This window comes from Leiobunum rupestre, chromosome 9 (assembly GCF_980474605.1).
Source record: "Leiobunum rupestre chromosome 9, qqLeiRupe1.1.hap1, whole genome shotgun sequence".
Lineage (NCBI taxonomy): Eukaryota > Metazoa > Arthropoda > Arachnida > Opiliones > Sclerosomatidae > Leiobunum > Leiobunum rupestre.
In genome coordinates this window covers 37,633,759-37,656,865 of record NC_143392.1, presented here as the reverse complement: position 1 = coordinate 37,656,865, position 23,107 = coordinate 37,633,759, and the positions used below count along the sequence as shown (strand labels likewise).

General features: G+C 36.3%; 4 protein-coding genes and 1 pseudogene across 10 annotated transcripts; 3 read left to right on the top strand and 2 right to left on the bottom strand.

The window, feature by feature from the left end:
* The first annotated feature begins 1,274 nt into the window (after window positions 1–1,274).
* Window positions 1,275–6,990, top strand: LOC149927368 (single-strand DNA endonuclease ASTE1-like; annotated as a pseudogene). Its single transcript, XR_016473646.1, has 4 exons — window positions 1,275–1,435; window positions 2,581–2,656; window positions 3,550–3,653; window positions 5,160–6,990. The product of XR_016473646.1 is annotated as a single-strand DNA endonuclease ASTE1-like (transcript).
* A 4,191-nt stretch (window positions 6,991–11,181) lies between these two features.
* Window positions 11,182–13,462, top strand: LOC149927367 (STAM-binding protein-like). The gene is made up of 8 exons (XM_090159025.1): window positions 11,182–11,655; window positions 11,715–11,895; window positions 11,953–12,236; window positions 12,299–12,494; window positions 12,553–12,690; window positions 12,750–12,862; window positions 12,918–13,020; window positions 13,085–13,462. Exons 1-8 carry the CDS (start codon window positions 11,435–11,437, stop codon window positions 13,154–13,156), a joined length of 1,308 nt encoding a protein of 435 aa, XP_090015151.1. The 5' UTR covers window positions 11,182–11,434; the 3' UTR covers window positions 13,157–13,462.
* On the bottom strand, window positions 13,310–16,645 carry LOC149927366 (nuclear receptor coactivator 4-like). Of its 3 annotated transcripts, none has more exons than XM_090159022.1 (6): window positions 16,466–16,645; window positions 15,997–16,134; window positions 15,337–15,548; window positions 15,065–15,260; window positions 14,819–14,998; window positions 13,310–14,395 (listed from the first exon to the last, which is right to left on the bottom strand). In XM_090159022.1, exons 1-6 carry the CDS (start codon window positions 16,577–16,579, stop codon window positions 13,661–13,663), a joined length of 1,575 nt encoding a protein of 524 aa, XP_090015148.1. In that variant the 5' UTR covers window positions 16,580–16,645; the 3' UTR covers window positions 13,310–13,660. The 3 variants fall into 3 exon arrangements, with proteins under 3 accessions (XP_090015148.1, XP_090015149.1, XP_090015150.1); XM_090159023.1 differs by lacking the exon at window positions 16,466–16,645 and adding an exon at window positions 16,327–16,458; XM_090159024.1 differs by lacking the exon at window positions 16,466–16,645 and adding an exon at window positions 16,203–16,314.
* A 45-nt stretch (window positions 16,646–16,690) lies between these two features.
* Window positions 16,691–17,441, top strand: Blos2 (biogenesis of lysosome-related organelles complex 1 subunit 2). Its single transcript, XM_090159026.1, has 4 exons — window positions 16,691–16,912; window positions 16,989–17,108; window positions 17,163–17,267; window positions 17,342–17,441. Exons 1-4 carry the CDS (start codon window positions 16,807–16,809, stop codon window positions 17,371–17,373), a joined length of 363 nt encoding a protein of 120 aa, XP_090015152.1. The 5' UTR covers window positions 16,691–16,806; the 3' UTR covers window positions 17,374–17,441.
* A 484-nt stretch (window positions 17,442–17,925) lies between these two features.
* Window positions 17,926–22,802, bottom strand: LOC149927364 (heterogeneous nuclear ribonucleoprotein D-like). 4 transcript variants are annotated; one of them, XM_090159018.1, is made up of 7 exons: window positions 22,443–22,802; window positions 19,913–19,953; window positions 19,725–19,852; window positions 19,508–19,660; window positions 19,270–19,450; window positions 18,719–18,928; window positions 17,926–18,200 (listed from the first exon to the last, which is right to left on the bottom strand). In XM_090159018.1, the coding sequence occupies exons 1-7, from the start codon at window positions 22,649–22,651 to the stop codon at window positions 18,118–18,120; spliced, it is 1,005 nt and encodes a 334-aa protein (XP_090015144.1). In that variant the 5' UTR covers window positions 22,652–22,802; the 3' UTR covers window positions 17,926–18,117. The 4 variants fall into 4 exon arrangements, with proteins under 4 accessions (XP_090015144.1, XP_090015146.1, XP_090015147.1 ...); XM_090159020.1 differs by having other exon boundaries at window positions 18,737–18,928; XM_090159021.1 differs by having other exon boundaries at window positions 18,752–18,928.
* Between the last annotated feature and the right edge of the window lie 305 nt (window positions 22,803–23,107).

Genomic DNA, 23,107 nt, shown 5'->3' with positions numbered 1-23,107 from the left:
GAGTCAACCCAGCTAGAGCGTTCTTACGAAGCGGTGTGGACTACGCCGGACCATTTCCCCTTAAGGTCCTGAAAATTCGTGGACAGAGGACTTTCAAGGCGTACGTAGCTCTCTTCGTTTGTTTTGTAACCCGAGCGATTCACTTTGAAATTGTCAGCGACATGACTGCAGATGCCTTCCTAGCTGCCTTGAGACGATTCACAGGTCGAAGAGGATAGAGCTCCGACATTTATAGCGACTGTGGGTCCAACTTCCACGGTGCAAATCGATAACTTAAGGTTTTTCTAAAGTTCACGACAACACGGAGTAGTCGCAGTGCAATTTCACGGTTGACATCGAATGAAGGTATTCGCTGGCATTTTAATCCACCCAGCGCGGCAACCTTTGCAGGTCTCATCTAAGGCGAATCGTGGGACTGACTGCTTTGACGTTCGAAGAGATGAATACCTTACTATGCCAAGTCGAAGCGTGCCTGAATTGTAGACCCTTGTCAGCATTATCAACTGATCCCGATAGCCTTGTGGCTTTAACACCCGGACATTTCCTGATTGGTGACGCCTTGACTGCAATTCCAGAACCTGACCTAACGACTACCTAAACAAACCATCTCACACGATGGCAGTTGGGACAACAACTCCTTCAGCACTTTTGGCGTAGATGGAACAATGAATACCTCACCCGATTACAACAACGCCCTAAATGGCTTTCAGCCAAACGAAGCTTACATGTCAACGATCTTGTCCTACTTAAGAAGAAAGATCTTCCTCCGGCCAAATGGAAGCTGGGCAGAATACCGGAGATACATCCTGGCGCAGACGGTTGTGTAAGAGTGGTCACCATCAAGACCACTGTCCGTGTGCTGCAGCGACCCATCAATAAATTATGCTTACTACCAATGAAATAATGTAATCTGAATAATTAAAATGAGATTTTAAGAACACCGGGATGTTCGCAACTACACGTTTTTATTACTTGTAATGGATTTTTTAAGAGTAAGATGATTGTTATCTAAACTTTTTTGTTATATTCTGATTTTCTGTATAAATATCATGGCCTTTCAATTTATGGCGCTCTAGACCTTAAATCAAGTCAGTATGCTATTTTTTAGTTTTAGTTTGGTTTTTATCGTGGGTAATTTACCTATGTAGGTATTACTGGAAGCGATAACAAGAGTGATTATCATTGATATACGAGAGTTGCGAGTACTATCGAATGTTATTCTTTTAGTTTGGCCGCGATCTAAACCTTTTAAAGTTAGTCCTATTTTAGTGAAAATGGGAATTCGCAGTTTGAGTTCGCTTATAGATAAAAATGAGGAAATGTCCCCTCATCATAAACTACGAAACACTCGCCTTGTAATCGACGGACAAAACCTACTAAATCGGTTATATTTCAAGAGCGATTTGGACATCTTGCATGGAGGCGATTATGATAAGTAAGCTTTGCACAATTTTGATCTTTTGGCTCCGTGCATAGGTTAAAAAGCGCCATATAGATTTTAAAACTTCAAACGGGCTTTTTCCGATTAGACAAAAAAATGGAACTCTTACGAAAGTAGATTCTCTCGACTTTTAAATTTCAGTACACTGCTTCTTGATGAAAAATATATTGAAATTCATCGTAACCGACATGTAAATTCAGTTTCTATCGTATCTACAAAAGGCGCGTCTATACCACTTAAGGGAAGTTAAGGCCCCGAAGCGCAGTGTGAATTTGGGCCTATTTCACGCCCCTTTGAGGCCTAATACAAATTGTGTGTACTAGTCTCAGTCTGATTCCTATAAGAAAAGTCTAGCTTAAATATTTGGTTGATACAAGTCTCGGAGCTCTGACAGTACCAATATTTTGACCTCCGGAATTAAGGTCTCAAGGCTGCAAATTTCTGGCTACGTCCAAAAACAGATTTGTGACCTGTTAATTATACCGATACCCAGCCCCATTTTAAGCTACATCTCGATTTAAGGTCTAGATCGCTATCTCTTGAACGGAATACGAAACATTCATAAGTATTATTATATTTTAAAATTTTATTTTTAAATAATTATTTTATATTTTATAATATTAATATATAACATAAATTACATTTCATTCAAATTATTTTGTTGATTTATGTGTTAAGTAATTTTATTCAATACTAATAGAATATTATAGTAAAAGTATTAATTATATTATATTATTTTCCAATAGTATATTTAGAAGGCAGATAATCGCTATTATCGTTCACTGCCGAGTGCCGTGAATGTTTTTTCGAAACGTTTCGCCAAGGAAGATTATCTCGGAAAAACCGAAGGCGATAAAAACAATTCAAACTGTTAATACGATTTAATAGTCATATCTTTTAGGTATACAATAATCTGATATTTTTGGCGGCTATCTTGGAAAATGGAAGTTGCTTATAATACTTTTTTCCATAAATTTATCCCCGACTGCCGCGTGCCCCCGGCCGAACGTTGCAACAGAAATTAATTAAACAGAAATCAAGCAAGTGCTGATTCGCGAGCGATTTTCGTTACTGGATGCACCCTTTCAAAATACATGTACTCTAACAAAATGAGCTGAATAACATGGATACTTTGCAAGTGGGTTGTTAGCCGTGAGACGGAAATCTTACGGCAAAAATTTGAAACCCGAATCTTTCTGGGAATATGACATTCGAGTAAATGATTTTAATGATATTTTGGTATCGTTGAACGTTTATAGTATTACTCGTATATGTTTCGGGTCTTTTCAGTCGACGAAACATTCGTTGCGAACCCTATTTTTGTTTATAGGTGAATATGTAGTAACGATTTTATCCGCTAGATGGGGTAAAAACTCAATCGGTTTCCCTGGGGGGAAACACTGCGATTTTTCCTCGTGATCGATGACGAAATCTCGACAATTTTTGGGACGCCATCTAGATAGCCAATTACAGCATGGAAAATTGATTTTCAAATTTAAGAAATAAATAGTTGTAGCTATGGCCAGGAGTATTGGCTCACTCCTGTAATCCGTTGCGTCTTGGAGGTAGATAATGTGGACGGCCATGTGAGGACAACCATTAATCCCCCAACGCGTGATGGTCATGCTTCCGCCACGGTTGTCCCGTTCCTATCCCCAAGTATCCCCCGTTAACGTGGCCTTTACGCATATCTCACCCCTGATTATAGTCGCATAGCGGTTATTGGACTGTATTGTTCCATCTACGCTAAAAAAAGAAAAAAAATTATTATATGTAGTGATAGCAAAGATAATATAACTACGTACCCTAGATTCGAAATCAAGCTCCTTGAAGGTAAACGCAGGCTCTTACTGAGTTCCCGGCGGAAGTCGGAAAAAACTGCCTCCATAGAGCCGCTGCTGGCAGGGCTACCGACATCTAGTTAAAAAGTTTTAGTGAAAATTGCACCGTGGTTTTTGACTCGCGGTTTTCAAGATACCAGATGTTTTTGCGTTATATTGTTTTAAAACAATAATGGATCATGTCTGTAGCTCTAAAAATGTTTCTAAACGAAAGAAAACTAAAGGTGAGTAATATAATCTTGGGTTATCTATTGAAATTCCTTATTTCTCACCCTGCTATGGAGCCCGATTTTTCCGACTTCCGGCGCGAACTCGGTAAAAGCCTCACGAGAAAACGCGCTATCGAGAAACGCCGTGATTTCGAATCTAGGGTACGTAGTTATATTATCTTTGGTGATGGTAAATTAAATATGTTGTTACTTAATTGGGCCGACTTGTTAAATTGGTGTAAGAGGTTATCTTTATAATCGGTCAAATACAATGCAAGTGCGCTTTAACGCACGCCGTTAAAGCGCACTTGCATTGTATTTGACCGATTATAAAGATAACCTCTTACACTTTCGAACCACCAGCCTCGTTGTTATTGGGTTATAGAGGGGCAATTCAAAGTTATAAATAGCTCCGCACTCGCGAATTCTACAGACTAGAGTGAAATGGATGTCGCTCAGAGGGAAAAATATTGGAAGCCGATTTTGCGTTCAAACCCCGGTTTAAATGACTGTCTGAATATTTTTAAACTAGCTAAGAAAATTTTCGATCATTGGCTGCGAGAGGATGGCCTATTAAGACCTTCTACTGGCCCATTCATTCAGGTATTTCTCACCATTATAAGTTTTCTTATAGTGTAGTGGAGTGGCATAATATGGTTAGCACTTTCGCCTCGCAACAGGAGGAGCCGTGTTCGACCCCAAATTGTGACACAGAGTGAAAACTCGGAACAGTTCTTCCACGTAGAATTTGCAAGTTATCTCCCCACTGGTTTGAAAAGTTTATCCCCGAGTTCTTCGGTTTCCTATATCCATAAAAACTTGTAGACATAACGATAATAGTGAGTGTAGGGAGCTGTTGGCTGGCGTGGCATGTAAATGATGCAGGACTTGCCACCACCCTCCTACGCATTGTAACCCGGCCACCTGAATTGACGGATTTTGAAATGACGTTTTAGCGCGCGACACTACAGGTACATGTCTTGGGCACACAGCCTTCTTTGCGTGCTTTTTTGACCATAACATGTAGAGGTATTTTCACGTGCAAAATGAATTTTAAAAGCCGTCAATTAAAGGCTTCAAAAGTCGCTTGATGACTTAGGCCTAAGGTGGTGCCTTGGGTATTAGCCTAGCTGATTATTATTATTATTAATATAAAGGTCGCTAGCTGTGTTGGGCCTAGTGTAGTGCTTTGGATATTAGCTAGCCTAGCTGATTATTATTTATTCTAGCACGAAATTAGGTAGTAGGTCCATAATCGCGCGGATAGGAGCCTGAGCTTTGTTATTATGACGATGTTCACGCTCTACCGCTCAAAAATTGTTTTGATGCTCGAACTTATTTACGTAAACGTGTAATACGCATCTTTTCAATTGAACGAAAATATTTAAACATATTAACAGCCAACATGTTTTTACTTTTCTTATCAACTGATTTTGTACTGAGAAAAACTCATGGGTCAACGTAGATTTTGCAGCGCCCACCCTACCTCCCAGATGGTACAAAGAGTAAAATATAATTCGGCATTCATGGTAGAAACGAATACAGTCATGCTTTTACTAGAAATTAGTTGCGTTTTCAAAATGAACGAATATCGTTAAATAAATGAGCCTATATAAAAACTGTCAACTTAATCTTTTAGTTTATAAAACTCTTTCTTGCCTTCCACAGATTCTCCAAGTTGGTAAGGATGTTTTTCTTGAATCTGCGCAAATGCAACATTATTCCAATCGTCATACTCGATGGTGGAGAAGATCCCACCAATCGAAAGAATGCACTGCTGATAAAGCGCATGACGGAACGTATCCGAGCAGCCCATGAAATCTCTCGGACAGGGGTACACGATGCAAACCAAAAGTTGATTTTACCTCGCCTCGCCGAGTTGGTGTTTATCGAAGTTCTTAAAGAAGAAGGCATCTCTGTCCTGCAGGCGGAATTCGAGGCGGACGAAGAGATCGTAGTCATTGCGAACTACTTCCAATGCCCCATACTAAGCGACGACAGCGAATTTTACTTCTTCGAACTTCACGGAGGCTTTGTCAGAATCAGTTCCTTAGGTGATATAACCCACACTATTGACCTGGAAGGTAACCCGCAATCTTTCATGCGATGCAAGCTCTATTTCCTGACACACTTGTTGGAACATTTTCCTGGTTTAAGCAAAGACCTTATACCGATGTGCGTGGCGTTGTTGGGCAGCGATTACATTCCACCCGAAGTGTTAGAAGAATTTTTCGAGACGATAAGTGTAGATAATTATCAAAATAAAAGAATTATTTATAACCCCAGAAACTTTGGGCATACGAAAATAGTGGGTCTATTGTCTTGGATAGAAACTCAAACTTACCACGAAGTTTTGAATCTAGTGCTAGTCAGCGTCAAAGTTGGTTACCGCAAAGAAGTACTTGAAATGATCGAAGAAGTGAAGGGAAATTACTTAAAACACAGTTCGGCCCTAGTGGGGTATTTGCTTAATCCGAACATTTTGGTATCACGTACGTTAAACAAGAAGGTTAAATCCAAAGGTGGGAATATCCCTCCCTTGTGGTTTTTAAAAAAAATGAGTTTGTCAGATTTGGACCCGAACTTGTTAAGCGCAATCTGCAACCGCCGAGTAAGAAATTATCCTATAATCGGTGAACCGACATCTCCAAGTTGTCACACTTGCGCGGCAAAAATTAGATTGGCCATCTACAAGATTGTGTTAAACGTGGACGGATTCGAAAGCTATGACGTGCAAGAGGATGATCATAGAAATTGGCAACTCGTTTCTAACCGAATTGAAGTGACGTGCGACCAAATGATTGTACCATCTTTAATCGAACTTCCCAATATGGATATAATGAGAAGGCGTCAATACTGGATGGAGAGTTTGGAATGTCCGGATATGGATCTTGATGTATTCCCATCGACTTTGCAGTTGCCTATCGCGGTTCTTCATTTTTTCAAAAAGAACACGACTCTACCAATTAGTGAAGAGTTCATAAACGCCTCGCTTTGTTCGTTGATTCTACTTGGGCTGATACGTCCATTGCTTGACGAAACGATTCTTTCAATGACAAATCAATCCGGATTGTCGAAAGATTTGATTCGAGCGGATGTGCGATTATCCAAATATTCGAATGCAGTTCGACGCACCAACGGCGTTTTCCAGTCGGACATCGCTACAACGAATACCAAGTTTGTTGCCGTAACGCCTTCAACTTGAACCAACTTCTGGGAAACCCGTTGCCAAAACCCAAGTTCCGCGAATGTCTAAGCGGGACTTTCATCTACAATTTGACCCGTGTGTTGAGGATGCAACCGTCACCCGACCAGTTCGTCTCGGAACTCTTGGGTCATGGATCTAGTTGCGATTTTTTCTTTCGTTTCGCGAAAGATTTTATTTAAGAGTATATCTAAACTTTTAATAATAGTATAATTATTTACTGTTGCATAAGTAAGACGCTCAGAGCTGTATTTTAATTCCACAGTTTGGAACAAAACGGTGTTATATTTTAAAGCATGTATCAATTCCGAGTTAGGAAAATAATTTTTAATAAAAGCTTCTATATTAAGATTCTATTTTGGTGATATGATTTGTTATCATTGGATAGACATTTTCTGGATACTTCACTTCGACCAAAGTGAATAATCAATTGATCATCATCAACTATTAGATTAGTTTTGTTTTTTTGCCTTTTCTCTATTTCAGTACTGCTATCCAATAAGGACAGCTAAAGTACTTTTGGTTACGGGACGTAAAATTTCTATACATCTCACCGTTCAAAAGGATGATAATGTCAAAATTAGTTACACCGACCGTAAATATATTTTATTATTTTTCACGAAAGGTCAGTAGAGTGTTGTCGTCTGAAACCCTGCGACGTCACCATTGTAATTTGCCTATTGATAAAAAATGGTAACTGTCAGTCATGGCGGCCACTATTAACACTACAGCTGTGACGTTACAAGTTTTCAAAATCGTATCAGACGACAGCACTCCGTAGCGGAGCTTGGTTTCTTTGGGCTCCTCGTCACTTTGACCTACGCAGTTTCGGGTTTCAGGGCTCTGCGCCCCTACAAAGGCGTGGACCTCGGCTCCGTTCAGTAATCCTCAAATGACTCACCCTTGACTAAACGTTGAGTTCGGTTGTGTATGTTGATTGAATAAACTTTGGTTAATTATAATAACGTTTAATGGAATAATCTTTACACATAAAAGAAGTGATTACATAGCATGAGTTTTGGAGCTACGTCTCCAGGCCGAGGGCCCGAGGCGGGAACGAGAATCCCCAGCTACGAGCTACGACCGGGAACTGGTTTACTTTCTTCATTTTGAAGGTGGCGCCCCCTAACGGTCAAAAGGCTAGTGGCGCCATATTTGAATTTGGTTTAGTTTGTTATGGATATGACACTTAATGTACGTACTTGCGCGTTTCTCAGCGTTTGCTAAACGGCCGGTTTTCGAAATGCTATTTAACAGGTGGTAAATTGTGCGGTAAATAACGGCAAATATTAAATTTTCATGAATTATTTACAATACTTAAAACTGAAATGTGCATTTAGGGGCTGTTCTTAAATTACGTAACGTGGTAGGGGGGGAGGGGGGTTTTGGCAAGCGTTACGAAATGTTACGTGGGGGGGAGGGAGGGTTAACTGAAATGTTACGTAACACATCTTATTTTTAATATCGTAAAATAAAATTTTCTCCATTTTCAGAAACAGTCACAATTATTAAAAACATTTGTATTTTCATTGGTTTACTCACGTTTAAAAGAATTTCATACCCATGGGTATAAAGTGTTGCGTAAAAATACAGTTGTAATTTCCAATGATAATTACAAACAATAAAATTTAGTACCGGATCTTATTGTACTTTATTACCAGCATATTAGTTGTTACGTACTATAATAATTTAAGGGGGGTTCGATATTTGTTACGTAATTTAAGAAGAGGGGGCTTTCCATTTGTTACTCTTTGTTACGAGGGGGAGGGGGGAGTCCAAAAAGTGGTTTTTCTGCGTTACGTAATTTGTGAACAGCCCCCTATGGAGATAAATCTTAAACCTTTGGCGTCAAGCTTAGCGTAGCCCATTATAAGGCTATTCCAGACTTCTGCTAGCAGATTGCACGTCCTGAAATTAATATTTGAACGTATTGGCTGCGTTCCATCCGTGTTTTTACTGTCTTACTACCCTGCACTTAATATCGTCATGACTTGCAAAAATTTAGTCCTTCGCTATATTTTCAATGGTCCTCCCCATCTTAATCTTTTCCCCGTGTCCATGCGAACAAAAACGTTCTTTTTCTATATTTCTTCGACTGAATTCAAAGTTACAATTGTCTAGTTTTCTCAACACTAATAGAAAAATGGTTTTAGTTTCAGTTTTAGCCCAGGATAACCTTTGAATAGGGAACAGCAGGCGCTCGAATGCGGGGAGTAGGTATAATACTATTACATTTTGTGTGAAATACTGACTTTAAACTTTTGAAATCAAAATTATTGTATATTATCGTACGCGAAAGCTGAATTTTCGAAAAATGCGTATTATACAGGGTGTTGTCAAAAGGTTATGCAAAAATTTTAAAGAGTTGTAGGGGCCGTCCAGTGACCGTAATTACTGTATTCGAAGGAAATACAGTAAAGGAAAGAAATTGTCTAATTCAAACTAGCTGCCATAATTCAAACTTCCCGCCAAACTAACTGCTCGATGTGTAGCTCCATCTACCATGTCGTCGCTTTCCACTACGCCGACGACAAACAAACATACAACACTTAACGACATTCCGTCCATAGCAATAGTGTCACTTCGAATATATATTCGATGTGAAACTAAAATGGACTTTGTAAATAAATCGAGGTAACCAGCTTAAAAAAAGTAAACTTAAACAGTATTAATATACTTGTCGAATTATGCGACGTTTCTTTTATAACTTATAAATTCCAGGTTTAATGTTTAGGAAACAGTAGTATTGGTCTTAATATTGCCTCATAAAATCGAAATTTAAATTAAATTCATATTTATGTTTTGAATTATTCAAATACAATTATTTAAGTACAAAAAACATTTTAATCATTATCGCTATCGGCAGAGTCCTCAAATTAAATAGTGCCTTTAGATATTTGACCATCTTGAAGCTCTACATTGGTTTTAAATGCACATACAATAATAGCAAAAGTGGCATAAGACCCAAAAGTGTGTCAGCTGTACCTTCGCGTCTATTAAAATTTCTAGCGAGACCTAGTCACACTATAGACTACATAACCTACTAGTTGGAAAAATACTAGCAACATTATATTTAGTCTATAGTCTGGCGTGATTTTATCTCTTCGATTTACTCGCCCGTAGACATACGTTCTAAAACGCCTCACTCATTATTATTCAGATGCGTCATAATATTCGGAAACCAAATCTGGTTTCATTTTTCAAATCTGATTAGTGGTTGTAAAGTTATTGAAGAAATAGTGATGACGGAAAACATGAAAATTAACCCTAACTTAATTTTTAAGTGAAACAAAGCAATCGTGAAAGTAGTATTTAAAATAATATCGCTATTTGGGTGAAGCAAAAAATATCATGGTCTCGAGCGATATTATTTTAACGCTTGCTTTGTTTCACTTAAAAATTAAATTAGGGTTAATTTTCATGTTTTCGGTCATCACTATAAGACAGATTTTGAAATGACGTTTTAGCGCGCGACACTACAGCTACATGTCTTGGGCACACAGCCTTCTTTGCGTGCTTTTTTTACCATAACATGCAGAGGTATTTTAACGCGCAAAATGAATTTTAAAAGCCGTCAATTTCTTCAATAACTTTACGACCACTAATTCGATTTGAAAAATGAAACCAGATTATGTTTCCGAATATTATGACCAATGACGCTTCGAACAAGCGTATTTTATGTATTTTCTCATGACGTCATTTTGGAGGGGTTTAGCTATTTCCGGTTTTGCTCGCGTCCTAATTGTGGTAGGGCATTAATTTTCACCTATATTATTTTCGTGAGGGTATTCTCTCATAGAAGCCCTCATTCGGCTCTCTACCTAAAATAGAAACAAATGGCTGCCAAGAGAAAACGACCAGAATCTTTTGATGGGTACTGTACTTATGATCACATGTTAATTTCCGCCTACTAGAATCTATCAATCAAAAATCTACGATTGACGTGTTTAGTGCATTGAGTTGGGAATAAATAGAGGAACAACTAAATCTGGCTGGCGCCACTGCTGGCGCGGGACCAATTTCGTTCAATAAGGAGACTTTATCAACTTTATCGTTCTACCGTGGCGGCATCTGTCTCTAGTGGTGGCAACTATATTGCGATTGAATTTTTTCGCGAATCTGATGCGAAATTGAAATGTATGATTACTCGTAACAAAGAAACCTTTGAAGTTGTTTACAAATAATTTTATTCTGTCAACACGATCCTTTTTAACTCAAGTTACGGTAAGTTAGCTAATAATTATTTATTTTTAGCCATATAACTTTACAAAATATAGATGGCGCTACCACCTAATTATAAAGATGAATTTCGTACGATCTTATCAGAACAGGTCCCGCGTAACCATGGCAACTGAAATCGTAATTGTAATTCTAGCAGTATTATTCCCAATTCAATGGTTTAGTGTTGTGATTGGTTAAAATATTAGCAGACAAAAAATGTTTCTACTTTTTCATTGTAGCTAGACAGCTTTCCCTATCCACGAAAGAAGTTCGTAGAAAAGCAAGATAGAATATTGGTTCTTTACAAATATAGCTGATTTAAGCGTTCGTTTTACACTTTAAAACAAAAGAGTATTAAAATTAGTATAACGTGTATTAACATGGAGTAGTGAGAACTGCGAGATCATGAGATGACTTCATATTAGCTGAAGCCTTGGTCTTAATAATTGGCTTTTGAGTTGATGAAATTAGTTATTTAACAGCAGGACAACCTGTTTAACATTTAACAGTATACACAATGCCTCACGAAAAATTCTTTGACAACTCAACTCAAGCATCCTTAGAACCTAAAGAACGACTCAATTATCTGACTGAAGTTGGAAAAGCAGTCGAGATTGATGTTACTATACCTCCAAAACGCTATTATCGTTCTGGTGTTGAAATGGTTAGGATGGCTAAAGTCTACATGGAGGAAAAACAACTTGAAAATGCCTTCATATTATACCACAAGTTTATTACGTAAAAAAAATCCTTAAATTTTATATCTTTCTATCGATTAACACTTGTTTTTCTTTTAGTTTGTTTTTAGAAAAGTTACCAAACCATCCTGAATTTAAAAACACTTTGCCATCGGAGAAAAAGGCAACGAACCAAAGAGTTATGGAAGTTTTTCCTATTGCAGAGAAATTAAAAAAACGACTTTTAAGTCTATATGAAGAAGAGTATAAACTGTGGCTGGCACAACAGCTAATAGAGCAGGTATTACAATACGCAAATTTATGGCATTCCCTTTCAATAATCATGTCTATGATGTAGGCAAGATTGAAAGAATCAAAGAAAAATGAAAGTCAGCCATTTCAAACAGATAAACCCCTCTTGGAAGAAGTTGAAAACGTCCAAAAGGAATTGTGGAATACAATTCCCAAAGCAATTGATCAGGAAGAAAATTATATAAGTGATAAACTTGGTGATATTCATATTTCCTCCGAAGAGTTATATCCCAGTAATTTGGTAATGGATCAAGAAGATGTTTCCAACTCTAAAGAACCGATTGTGCCTCCGAGAATTACAAAACCCATAAACATTAAAGAGTCAGAAATGTAAATTTTAATTCGTACCTATGTTTACTGATAAAATATAACCAACATTTATTTTACTGTAGGTTGACCTTACCTCTACCATCAGTTGATCGCTCATCAAAACCAAATTCTCTGATGAGTCCCAGTCAATTCCCGGATGAATCAAAGACTCTCAGAGAAGTTTCAGTCCCCCAAAATGTCATGTCCAGTTTCTTGATATTGGCTCAGAGTAATACCTTAATGAACATTGAAACTTGTGGAATTTTAGCCGGAAAACTTGTAATTATATGAAATAACATTTAACTTTTGATATATTGGTCTAATCATATGGTTTTAGGCGCAAAATAAATTTCGAGTGACCCATTTGTTGATACCGAAACAAACTGGTACATCAGATTCTTGCTCCACTGATAATGAAGAAGAATTATTTGCCTATCAAGATCAGAATGATCTTATTACTTTAGGATGGATTCATGTAATTATTCAGATGCCATTGTTAACCATTAAAATCTCATTAAATATCTTTATATATAGACTCACCCATCTCAAACAGCATTCATGTCAAGTGTGGATTTGCACACGCATTGTTCTTATCAGCTTATGATGCCTGAAGCAATAGCTATTGTGTGTGCCCCAAAATATCAAGAGTAGGCTGAAATAATAAAACTCTTCCTACAAATATATAAATATTATAAATTACAGGACAGGTATATTTTCACTTACTCACGGCTATGGCGTTAAATACATAGCAAATTGTAGAGAACCAGGGTTTCATCCACATCCCAAGGACCCACCGTTATACGATGTACAAATTAATTTATTTTAATAGCATTCTAGCGTTTAAATTAAATTGAACTTTTCTATTTCAGAGTTCGATGCATGTTAAAATTGATGATAATTCTACCGTACATGTTGTAGATTTGAGGAAACCTATCTACTGATTTGCTATGCATATTTTTGTTTACAAGAGGCGTACGTAGTCTACTAAAAAAGGCCTTAACTTTTCCTCTGCTTTTCCACAATCAGTTTGCAAAGAAAATAATGTAGGAATGAAAGATCTTCCTAACATAATGAACATTTTACATACGTATACATTTATTTGAAAAGTCCAATTTATTAAGTATTACTTTAAGGAATGCTATTGTAAAACCTTAGTTTTGTACATAAAATTATTTATAATATATAATTAAGTTGCCTTTGTTAAATTTGTACGAAATACAATGAACATAAATTTATTTTTCTGGCCAGAAACAAAAATGGTTTTACGTATAAAATACTATATATTAAGCAAACCTACAATGAATATGGTTTAATTAAAGTATTTAGCTATATATTGGTCACTCAGTAAAATAAACTGTTCAGTTCCTTAGGGATATTAAATGACCAAAAACCAAACTCTTAAACAGTCAAATTGAAGCTATTTTTTTTTACCATTATTTTGAAAATTAGCCTGAAAGGTCTTTGACGCATGCATTTGCGTTATTGAACAACCAAGATTCGTTATCAAAAGACTTCAAATATCTGTCAAAGGATGCCTTGATTGAGTAACTTCTAGGACCGGAAAGATCATCGTTACTTTTCCTTTTATTATCAAATAACCAGGAATCTTCCAATTTGTTATTAGAATAGTTGGCACTCTTTTCTTTGGATTTGTCAACCTTCTCCAAATTATTTCCTTCGCCTACTTCCTTCAGCCAAGAAGATGAATCTCCATTGATTAAAGTATTTGGGAAGATAATATAATGCTTCTTGGTTGATTCTTTTGCATTCACAATCTGTTTTGATAACCAATCTTCATTTGACGTCTTGCTTTTGATATCGGATATCCATTTTTGATCTACAAACGCCTCTTCTTCTAGGCTACTTAGCCACTGCCTCGATAAGCTCTTCTTAATGGCTGTGTTTATGCAATCTTGTTGCAAGGGGTTATCTACAATCTCCATTTCAATAAGGCGTTTTTTCAGATTGCTAATCAAACAGCTGTTCCCGCATATGCATGATTCGTACGAACAACATTTTTCAGTCCCGTTAGCTTTGCAAATGGAATCAATCGGTGGTACCATGAGAAACACATCATCAGCCTTTTTCTTGGCAATGCTGGCTGGGTTTGGAACGCAAGACAATGAATCTAGGTTTTCTATCTCTATATTTCCTAGGTTTTGGCAGTTACAAAGCTTTGACTGTATTAAAAAAACTATTTTAGTCTTTTAAATATCAGGCTTTACTAATATCAAGGTCATTCAACTTGAAGAGGTTGGATCATAGAAGCTTTCAGATGACACCCATAAAAAAAACACAGGCTTCCACAAAATTCCCCCTCTTTAATCATTATTGCACGAGAGCGCCATCTAGGTTAATTGCACTGACCAAAGGTAGTCATAACTCAAAATAAGTTATAAAAGTAAATATATTTTATTAAAGTATTTTCATAATTTCTTTAATTGTTTACTTGATTTTTTAAGGCTTTATTAGTAAGCAATAGAGGGCTCTGATGACCAATCAACAAAATCCCCTTCTTTCCCCAAGGGTTGGGGATTAGTAGGAAGAGTGTTTATTTTCGTAATCCAACCTCCCAAAATTTTAATAACCCTGCCGATACTTACACTGTTGTTGTTTGGAAGCAGCCATTCTTGGTTTTCGAGAAGATCATGATGGGAAAGCATCTCTATAGATTCAGATACATCAGAAATGGAACTGTCAGAACTGTTGTATTCTAAATCCTCAATAGTTGTTTCTTTGGGAAGCCAATCTTCAAGTTTCCCATAAAGTTTTGGAAATGTTATCTGTAATGGCAAGAAGAAGAAAGGAATATTAGTATAAGAAAAAAAAATGGATTCCAGGAGCGGTACCTTTGTTTCATTATCTTCTTGGAGGGTCTTGTGAAGAACGTGATGGTCACCATCACCATACCCCTCTTCATCTGGTAAAATGAAAACTTTAGCTGGGGTTCCTTTAGCCTCCAAAGAGCCAAAAGTTTGAATGGCTAATGATAAAGTTTCATCAGCTTGGTAATGAATCAAACAAGGAGAGACGCATTCAAGATCTCTATGATTTAAGCAAATTGTCAGTTGAACTGCTTGGGTCAAATTAAAAAGATATTTCAAACGTATATTAAACCTACTCTTCATTGAGTGTAGGTAATTTGGAGACTTTAGTGCCAAGCTCAGCCCATGCTTTGAAACTTCCCAGTGCCTGATACAAATGAGAAAGACGCATTTGAAGAAGGGCACTCTGATGGCCAATTAAGGCATCAACTTGGCGTAACAGCTGCATTTCACGTTGATGCAAATGTTCAATTTTAAGAGCAATGCTTTTCTGAACTTCCATTTTCACCTTAAAAAATAATTTTAAGTTAAGAATTGTGGTATCACTAAGTAGTGGCCAGTTTCAAGGGTAAGGGTTTGATAAAGAATAGTTTCTACGAGGACTCGTTAATGGTTATATCAATTCCCCTTAATTTTACCATTTCCTGAAGGAGGAATTTGATAAAAACTGATGAAGTATCCCAGTCTAATAAAACAATACTCAAAATGATTGTACAAATTCTCAAAACCTTTGGTTAGATAAAGAGTTGAAGTGATGATACTTATAAAGAACAATAGATTATTATCTTAACATTTCCCAATAAACAAAGAATAAATGTGACTAGTTGTTTCCAAAACATAGAATACTAAATTAAGTTTACCAAAATTTGGGTCATTGGATGAGTGAACTGCAATACTGCATTCCACGGTTATAAATAAGACTCCACTATAAAAGCAATAGAAATAAAGAAGCATACATTTCTGCAATTCTCCTCCAAATCCTTTCTGAGTTTGGACACGTTTTGGATGGCATCTTCAATATGTTCTCTTTTTTCCTTTAACTTCAGTTGATAATTTTCATTTGCGGAACCCTTCATTTCCATTTTTGAAAGAGTCTAGAAAATAATATAATTCAATATAAAATATTTGAGTAAATCACATTAGAGCATAACTCCCATATTACTTTAAACTATAGTTATGATTAATTATTGCCTTATTTAAATTACTGGGATAGTACCCAAAATAACTAATCAAATAGTTGGTTAATTTTTTAATACTTCTTTTGATAATTAATATTTGAACTTTACCAGTATTAAATCAACTGAAACTACGACGGTCGCGTATGAGATTAAGCCGTCCCCATCCCGGGAATAGCGGAGACAACCAACCGTACTTTAAAAATCACGTTTGACGGAGCAATGAGAGAAAACTTCCAAGCATACGTACCATATAATTTGTGGTTTTATTAAGACGAAATCCAACTGCTTTTAAACGAACAAACGACAGATAAAGAAAAAAATTACAAGTACGCAAACGGAATTTTGATAAACGCCCGGTCATACACAATCTACCGTTTTCCGAAAGACCATTCCGACCTTTAAATTTTGCACGTAGACCAGCTGCAATTTGCTATTTTCTTTCCTCTTCAATAGATGGCAGTATACCGCAGTTTTGGTTTTGGTTGTCTGCTATTAATTTAATTGATGATTGAAAGAAAGAACGAGTTTTTAACATTGGCGGTACATAACCAGTATTTATTTTAATTAAAATCAGTAAGAATATTCAAGATGGAAGTTGGTGAATTGGCTGAGGAGCAACCAGAGCCAAATTTAAATGATTTAGCAGTTAAAATGTTCGATAAGACGTCTGAATATCTGAAAGAAGAACTTTCAGGTAGGGCCTTTGCTATTGTCAGAGCTTGTCACAAGATTTTTGGCAGCGGCCTAAAACTTAATATCAATGCATTTAGCATCAGTTGATGACTACAAGTTACTCGAAGATATGAACAGAGTTACAATCACCAAATACTCTGATATGAAGCAAATATCTATTAACATTGGAAGATCATTGAAAGAGTTGAATGAAAAATGTAAGTTTTATATCTATTTTAAAATAAGAATGATGTTTAATTTGACTTTTTCAGATAAAACCTTAAAACCATATCTTGATCAAATTGACCAAATCGAAGCCAGTGTTGCAAAGCTGGAACAAGCTGCTTATAAGTTGGATATCTATTCCAAGAAACTTGGTAAATAATTTACCTACCTAGGAAAATATATCCTCAGTGGCTAATATTTTCTTTGCATTATGAAATATTTTCAGAATTGAAGTTCAAGGCTTTAGAAAAACGATAATTTTTTACTTTTTAGCATGTAAATTGATGCTGCTAAGATTTTGTAATTGTTTTCATTAAATATTTCCTTCAAACCTTGAATTATTGTTGGTCAGTTTTTAGCTCGACGATTCTTTTTTATCTTATACGGCATAACTTAGTAATTTACTTCTGTTCATAAAACATAACTGAGCAAGACATTGCAGTAAATACAGCTTGTTTCTGGGTAACTCAAGAAAGTGACTTATCTTTGTAACCGAAAGACAACTTTGACAGCACGCTTTAAGCTAAATATCAACAAAGACCAGGCCACATTCCCCTGGGGATATCATACAAAATATCCACTATATCCCTATACCAAACACCGACACCACCATCCTACAAGCACTGGTTACCCTCGTATTGTTTGACCACCCACCAAATAATTTGTGAATGTTTATGTCCCAAATCTGGAGTATTGTTGGAAGTGTGATGGCTCAAGTGTAAAATATCATGTAAATGCATCCGTCTTTACTTAAACCAGTGCCAGAACCATTAATATTTAAAAGTAAGTTTAAAAAAAAACCACCTTGAATGGTGATGGTAAAAATATTTTATTACGGACACCTCCGTTGCACTATATACAATGAATAAAAAATGAATTAAGTTTGAAACACCAATTGAAAAGGTGTAACAAAATGGTGGCGAAGACGAGAAGCATTCACATGATAAACAAAACCATTTTCGGGGTTGGGTCTTAGAAGAAGAGGAGACGGGTTAGCTCGTTTCAGCGACTGTATGGATGGTAGCCGTGGTTTCCCCCTCCGCCTCCACCACCACGCCTGGACTTTCCGTAACTCGGTTGTTGACCTGTTGAACGTCAACACATTACTTGTATCGAGTATTTACCACTCCTCCTTGATCACTTTCAATCGACCCTTACATTCCCCCACACGACACTAGCGCCAAGGAGGCCTTGCCAAATGTTTTCGTGCCAAGAGAATAAAGGAAAAAACGAGTGAACAAAAAAATATTCAATTTATAAAAAAATTGGTTGAGAGCTTCATTTTTCAAAAATACAAGCGCAATCCAAAAAAGGTAGTATCCAATTATTCAGACTAGATAAAATTAGTTTGCAATACATTTGTGTTTTTTTCTTAAAAGCTTGCATATAGTTTCTCGTTTTTTCAAGCTATTTACAACTGTACAAGTAAAAAACGGAGTACGAGGAACGAAAAAAAGTTCACTAGCAAAAATAACCTGAATAATTGGACACCACTCACATCTCTAGTATCAATAAGGAACATAAGGGTACTGAATAAAAGATATGTAACTCGTGATTTTCAGTGATCAAGGTTTTTTCCTCCTATTCAACCTGTTACTACTACCGTTATTATCATAGCCACCTTGGCCGTAGTTACCCCAGCCACTGTAGTCGTATCCTCCATAGCCGCTGCCATACCCTCCACCGTACCCGCTGTAATCGTAATTTCCGTAACCTTGATTGTATCCTCCATAGCCTTGATTGTATCCACCATAGCCTCCTTGTCCATAGCCGCCATAGCCTTGACTACCCCAGTTTTGTCCACCATATCCACCTTTAAATAACAAAAAAGGTTACTAATAATCACCCAAAAGTAAGGAGTGTGAGAGTGGTGCGAATAGATCAAATAAAACTTTGGAATTTAGACTCAAATTTAACAATTTGAATACATTATAAACAAGGTTTCCAATTATTCCGCTGTTTACTTTCATTTAGTCAAACAAGTTTGTAAGGTTTCATCAATTTCAATGACTTAGGAAGCAGGGTCCTTAAGCCACTCTTAGCTTTCGGTAGAAGAAATCCTTACAAAAACTGACTATCAGAGAGACAGGACTATGAGCAAATGACCACAACCTCTACTCCTTCCTCCCCCAAAGCCATAAAATAAAAACCCACCACGAGCAGATCTTGCATCAGGTTTAGGTGCTGCTTTTTTTATGTCACAATCCTTGCTGCCAATCTTCTGTTTTGGTTGTTTGCAAACTTCATCGACAGCTTCCTCAGATTCAAACGTGATGAAGCAAAATTGTCTACGTTGATTTTTCATCTTGTCAAATGGAAGCTCTATACTCTCAACCTGCAATTTGTAAGTTTAAACAAGACTGTTCACTGGTAAAACCTCTATTATTTATACTTTTCCAAACTTCTCAAAATAAGCTTTAATGTCTGCTTCTGGAATGTCCGGTTCCAAGCCACCCACAAATATTTTCTTAATGCCTGGGCGGGCTTTGGCTCTTTTAGGGTCAACTTGTTTACCCTTAACTGTGTGAGGACCATCTTTTAATACCTTTAAAATAGAATAAAAAATTAATAACAAGCTACCAATAGGACACACTGCTAAATATACTTACAGCTTCTACCGCTTCTTGCGAAGCGAATGTTACAAAACCAAAGCCTCTGGATTTCCTGGTGGCAGGGTCTGTTTTAATGTTGACATCCACAATCTCTCCAAATTTCGAAAAGTATTCTTTAAGATCACCTGAAACAAGAAATTACATTCCGTAAATGTAGCACAAAAAAGTACTTTAATTAAACTTACTGGCTTCAGTTTCCCAGCTAATTCCACCCACGAAGAGTTTCCTAAAAAAATTAAAAGAATTGGGTGATGTTAGTTTTGAAACAAATTTATATTGACTTGGATAATATTCTACAATTAGGGCCAGAGAATTAAGTCTTAAGATGAACACTGAAAATTTAAAATTAAGAATTTAAATTAAGCGTTAGAAAATTATCTGAAAAAACCTTAAATTAATAAACAATTGAGATCTTAAATTAGTAGCCCACCCCATAGTTAAATAATTTAACCCGTAAAAGGACCAGCCTGAAAGCAAAAAAGCCCAAGGGAAAAAGAGGCTGGTGCAAAAATACCATGGTAAAACGTGTCTTTAACGCATTTAAAAACGCAACTAATTTCCAGTCATTTTTAGGGGTGAAATACATTAGGGGATTTCAATAGAAAAGGTTTTATCTTTAATTTTACAACGTACTTTTTTTTTTTCAAATATTACAAAATTTAATTTACAGTTTTATTATCAAAAGTAAATGGTTACAGTTACTGGTTTTTGATGTGAAAACAATTAAATTTTACATGAATTAAGATTTTTGTAACTAAAAAAAATACTGGCCCTTGGTAAAACGGATAGTTGAATTTTAATTCCTTTATTTAGTATTATGTGTGCTTCACAATTTATGTGCTCTACATCAACTTTCCCCAGTAGTTGATTCATACATCATACCTGCCAACGTGAGGTAAAGATCCACCATCTCTGAAGTGTGTGCTTCACATTCAAGGACTCCTGAATTCACCAGTCAGGAAATAACACCATCCTCATCGTCGCAGGCATCCAAGTTCTTCAATTTCGGACAGCAGATAATTAACTACTAGTTATTGCAAACTAACCCTACAAATTAACCGGGGCAAATATTTGGATACTGGTAAATACCAACAAATATGTTTACTTTATGAGGTAAAAGTTGCGTTTATACACTTTGAAATTGCGTTAATGATTCATTTAAATTGCGTTAAAGTCATTTAAAATTAAAAGACACGATAATAACAAGTCTTAAATGTATACAAGCCAAAACTTCATAGTTATTGCGATACTTTACATGGACCCTATCTGAAATTAATCTTCTGACAATTCAAAAGCTAACTCCTGGAAGGTTTTGGGAAAAATTGAAAATTATTAATAGTCAACAATACTCGGAATCATGCAAATTTAATTCCAGTTTCCGAGAAACTTTTTTTTCCTATAACCCAAGATGAATAATGTCAATGAAAGACCAAAAAACGTTGAGTGGTGTGAAAGGTTTTTGTTTAAAAAACTACTAATTAATCAATATAAGGAATAGGTAATTTAAATTATAAATTTGCTTAAAAGATAAAATTTAATCCCCATTTTTTCAAAACAATCTATGTACAATTTAAAATATCCCTTTCACATAATCCCAGTTTTGAGAGTAATTTAAGAGTTGAAATCTTGACTAGAATTTCTGGACTACAATGGAAAATACGGATTCAAAAGTACAATAGTTAAGATATGTTACCAACCATTGCACTTTTGTACAGCTTGCTGCTCTATATGGCCCAGACATTTCTGGATTACGGCAAGGGAAGAAACAGCCTTTGCTAAACACACTGGTGCCCAGTGAAATTTAGAGCTCTAACAAATAAGACTTCAAAATCTTTACAATCAATTTTATTAGTATGTCGATTTTTGCTAAAGAAATAATATCAAAGACTGCCATGCAAGGCCAATGATTAAAGTCTCTTGCCTTGATATATTTTGGTTTACCAATTAAATTTTTTTTCATTTAGGCATGGTTTAAAATATTCGCCATGTTTGCTTAAAAAAATGCCCTTTATTTTATTAAGCCACTTTCAAATAAATTTATACCAATATCTTAACATGGTAAAAATCATGGCGAAGTAAACATTTCAGTGGATCAATCACCAAATGTAGTAGTTGTATTTCATAGATTTCCAATTTAGAAAAAAATATTGATTTGGACATTTCCTTTATTAGGCCAAAATCGCGCAGCAGCTGCGAAGGATAGATGGGACGCCATTTTGAAAACCAATCCATACACATTTGGTATTTTAAACATCCCGACTTTCCCAAAAACCGACCGAATAAGTTTAAAAAAAATTAGGACAACGCTCTCAACTTAAAAGTAATCGTAGAAACGAGAGAAGCACGAACTAAAGAAATTAGCTCCTGATTCTAACGAATTTACAAAAGACAAAACCTTAGGCCTGTATGAGCGTCTTTCTCGGTTTGTAAAAGTACATACCGGTAACATTTAAAAACCAGTTTAATTTCAAAAATAATTACGGAAACTGACCGATAAGGCATTAAAAACACGGCAGATACATCTCAATGATAAAAATATCGTTCTAATAAGAAGATGTATCGAGATTTCCGAATAACCTACCTACTTGAACAAAAGCGGCGGAAAGAAGAGGCGCCATTTTCCTACGCCCATTTTGTTTATCCCGCGCCCTAGGCCCACGATTTTTGACACAAAGTATGGGACAGTACGAATAAAATAAACGAAATTGTTTAAACCTCGATACTTGCCTCATTTCTTCTTCGGAGTCTTTAGAATCATTTTTGGAGTCGTATTTCTTTTCTCCGTTTTCGGCGGCATTGTCGGCCCCGCCGGCCTGATCTTGGTCCCCGTCATAATTCTCTTCATAATTTCCTTGGTCGTTGTATTCTCCAGAATATTCCTGGTATTCTTCACCTTCCGCCGCGTATTGCTCTTCATCGGCCATTTTAATAGTTCAATTAAAATTATTAATTTCTATAAACGCCAATAGTCATTTGTCAGAAACAACACTATGAAAAGGATCAAAATTATTTAATCGCGCCTCGTCCTTTGCTTTCCGTCCGATGTTCACAACGACCGAAATGAAAGAGAAGGACAAACGACCGGCTTTTTCCGCTCCGCGTCGGAAAGAATCACGTGTCTTGTTTACGTCACGAATAGGGACAAATTGGCCAATAAACAGATAGATTGAATGTATGACGTTATTTGAAATTTAACGTTTTGGAACGAAATTTAAATTTCATAATTAAAAAGCTATTCTCTACTTAATTTGTGAAAATTCTCAAAAATTATCCAATGTGGGGTTTTACTCCAGAGAAAGCAATAAAAGTTTACATTGATTAAATTCTTATATAGCTGTTTTTTAACTATAGTTTTGAATCTGGCAACCTTGGTTCCACAG

What these genes read in the sequence shown, in the direction of transcription:
- LOC149927367 (XM_090159025.1), top strand. Translation starts at nt 11,435, where the DNA reads ATGCCTCACGAAAAATTCTTTGACAACTCAACTCAAGCATCCTTAGAA. An exon ending in TTACTTTAGGATGGATTCAT is followed by an intron (nt 12,691 to 12,749) that starts GTAATTATTCAG and finishes CTTTATATATAG; the next exon opens with ACTCACCCATCTCAAACAGC. An exon ending in AGGACCCACCGTTATACGAT is followed by an intron (nt 13,021 to 13,084) that starts GTACAAATTAAT and finishes TTTCTATTTCAG; the next exon opens with AGTTCGATGCATGTTAAAAT.
- LOC149927366 (XM_090159022.1), bottom strand. Translation starts at nt 16,579, where the DNA reads ATGACCGGGCGTTTATCAAAATTCCGTTTGCGTACTTGTAATTTTTTT. An exon ending in ATAAAACCACAAATTATATG is followed by an intron (nt 16,135 to 16,465) that starts GTACGTATGCTT and finishes ATTATTTTCTAG; the next exon opens with ACTCTTTCAAAAATGGAAAT. An exon ending in TGGAGGAGAATTGCAGAAAT is followed by an intron (nt 15,549 to 15,996) that starts GTATGCTTCTTT and finishes TTATTTTTTAAG; the next exon opens with GTGAAAATGGAAGTTCAGAA.
- Blos2 (XM_090159026.1), top strand. Translation starts at nt 16,807, where the DNA reads ATGGAAGTTGGTGAATTGGCTGAGGAGCAACCAGAGCCAAATTTAAAT. An exon ending in TCTGAAAGAAGAACTTTCAG is followed by an intron (nt 16,913 to 16,988) that starts GTAGGGCCTTTG and finishes CAATGCATTTAG; the next exon opens with CATCAGTTGATGACTACAAG. An exon ending in GAAAGAGTTGAATGAAAAAT is followed by an intron (nt 17,109 to 17,162) that starts GTAAGTTTTATA and finishes TGACTTTTTCAG; the next exon opens with ATAAAACCTTAAAACCATAT.
- LOC149927364 (XM_090159018.1), bottom strand. Translation starts at nt 22,651, where the DNA reads ATGGCCGATGAAGAGCAATACGCGGCGGAAGGTGAAGAATACCAGGAA. An exon ending in GAAATGAGGCAAGTATCGAG is followed by an intron (nt 19,954 to 22,442) that starts GTTTAAACAATT and finishes TAATTTTTTTAG; the next exon opens with GAAACTCTTCGTGGGTGGAA. An exon ending in CGCAAGAAGCGGTAGAAGCT is followed by an intron (nt 19,661 to 19,724) that starts GTAAGTATATTT and finishes TCTATTTTAAAG; the next exon opens with GTATTAAAAGATGGTCCTCA.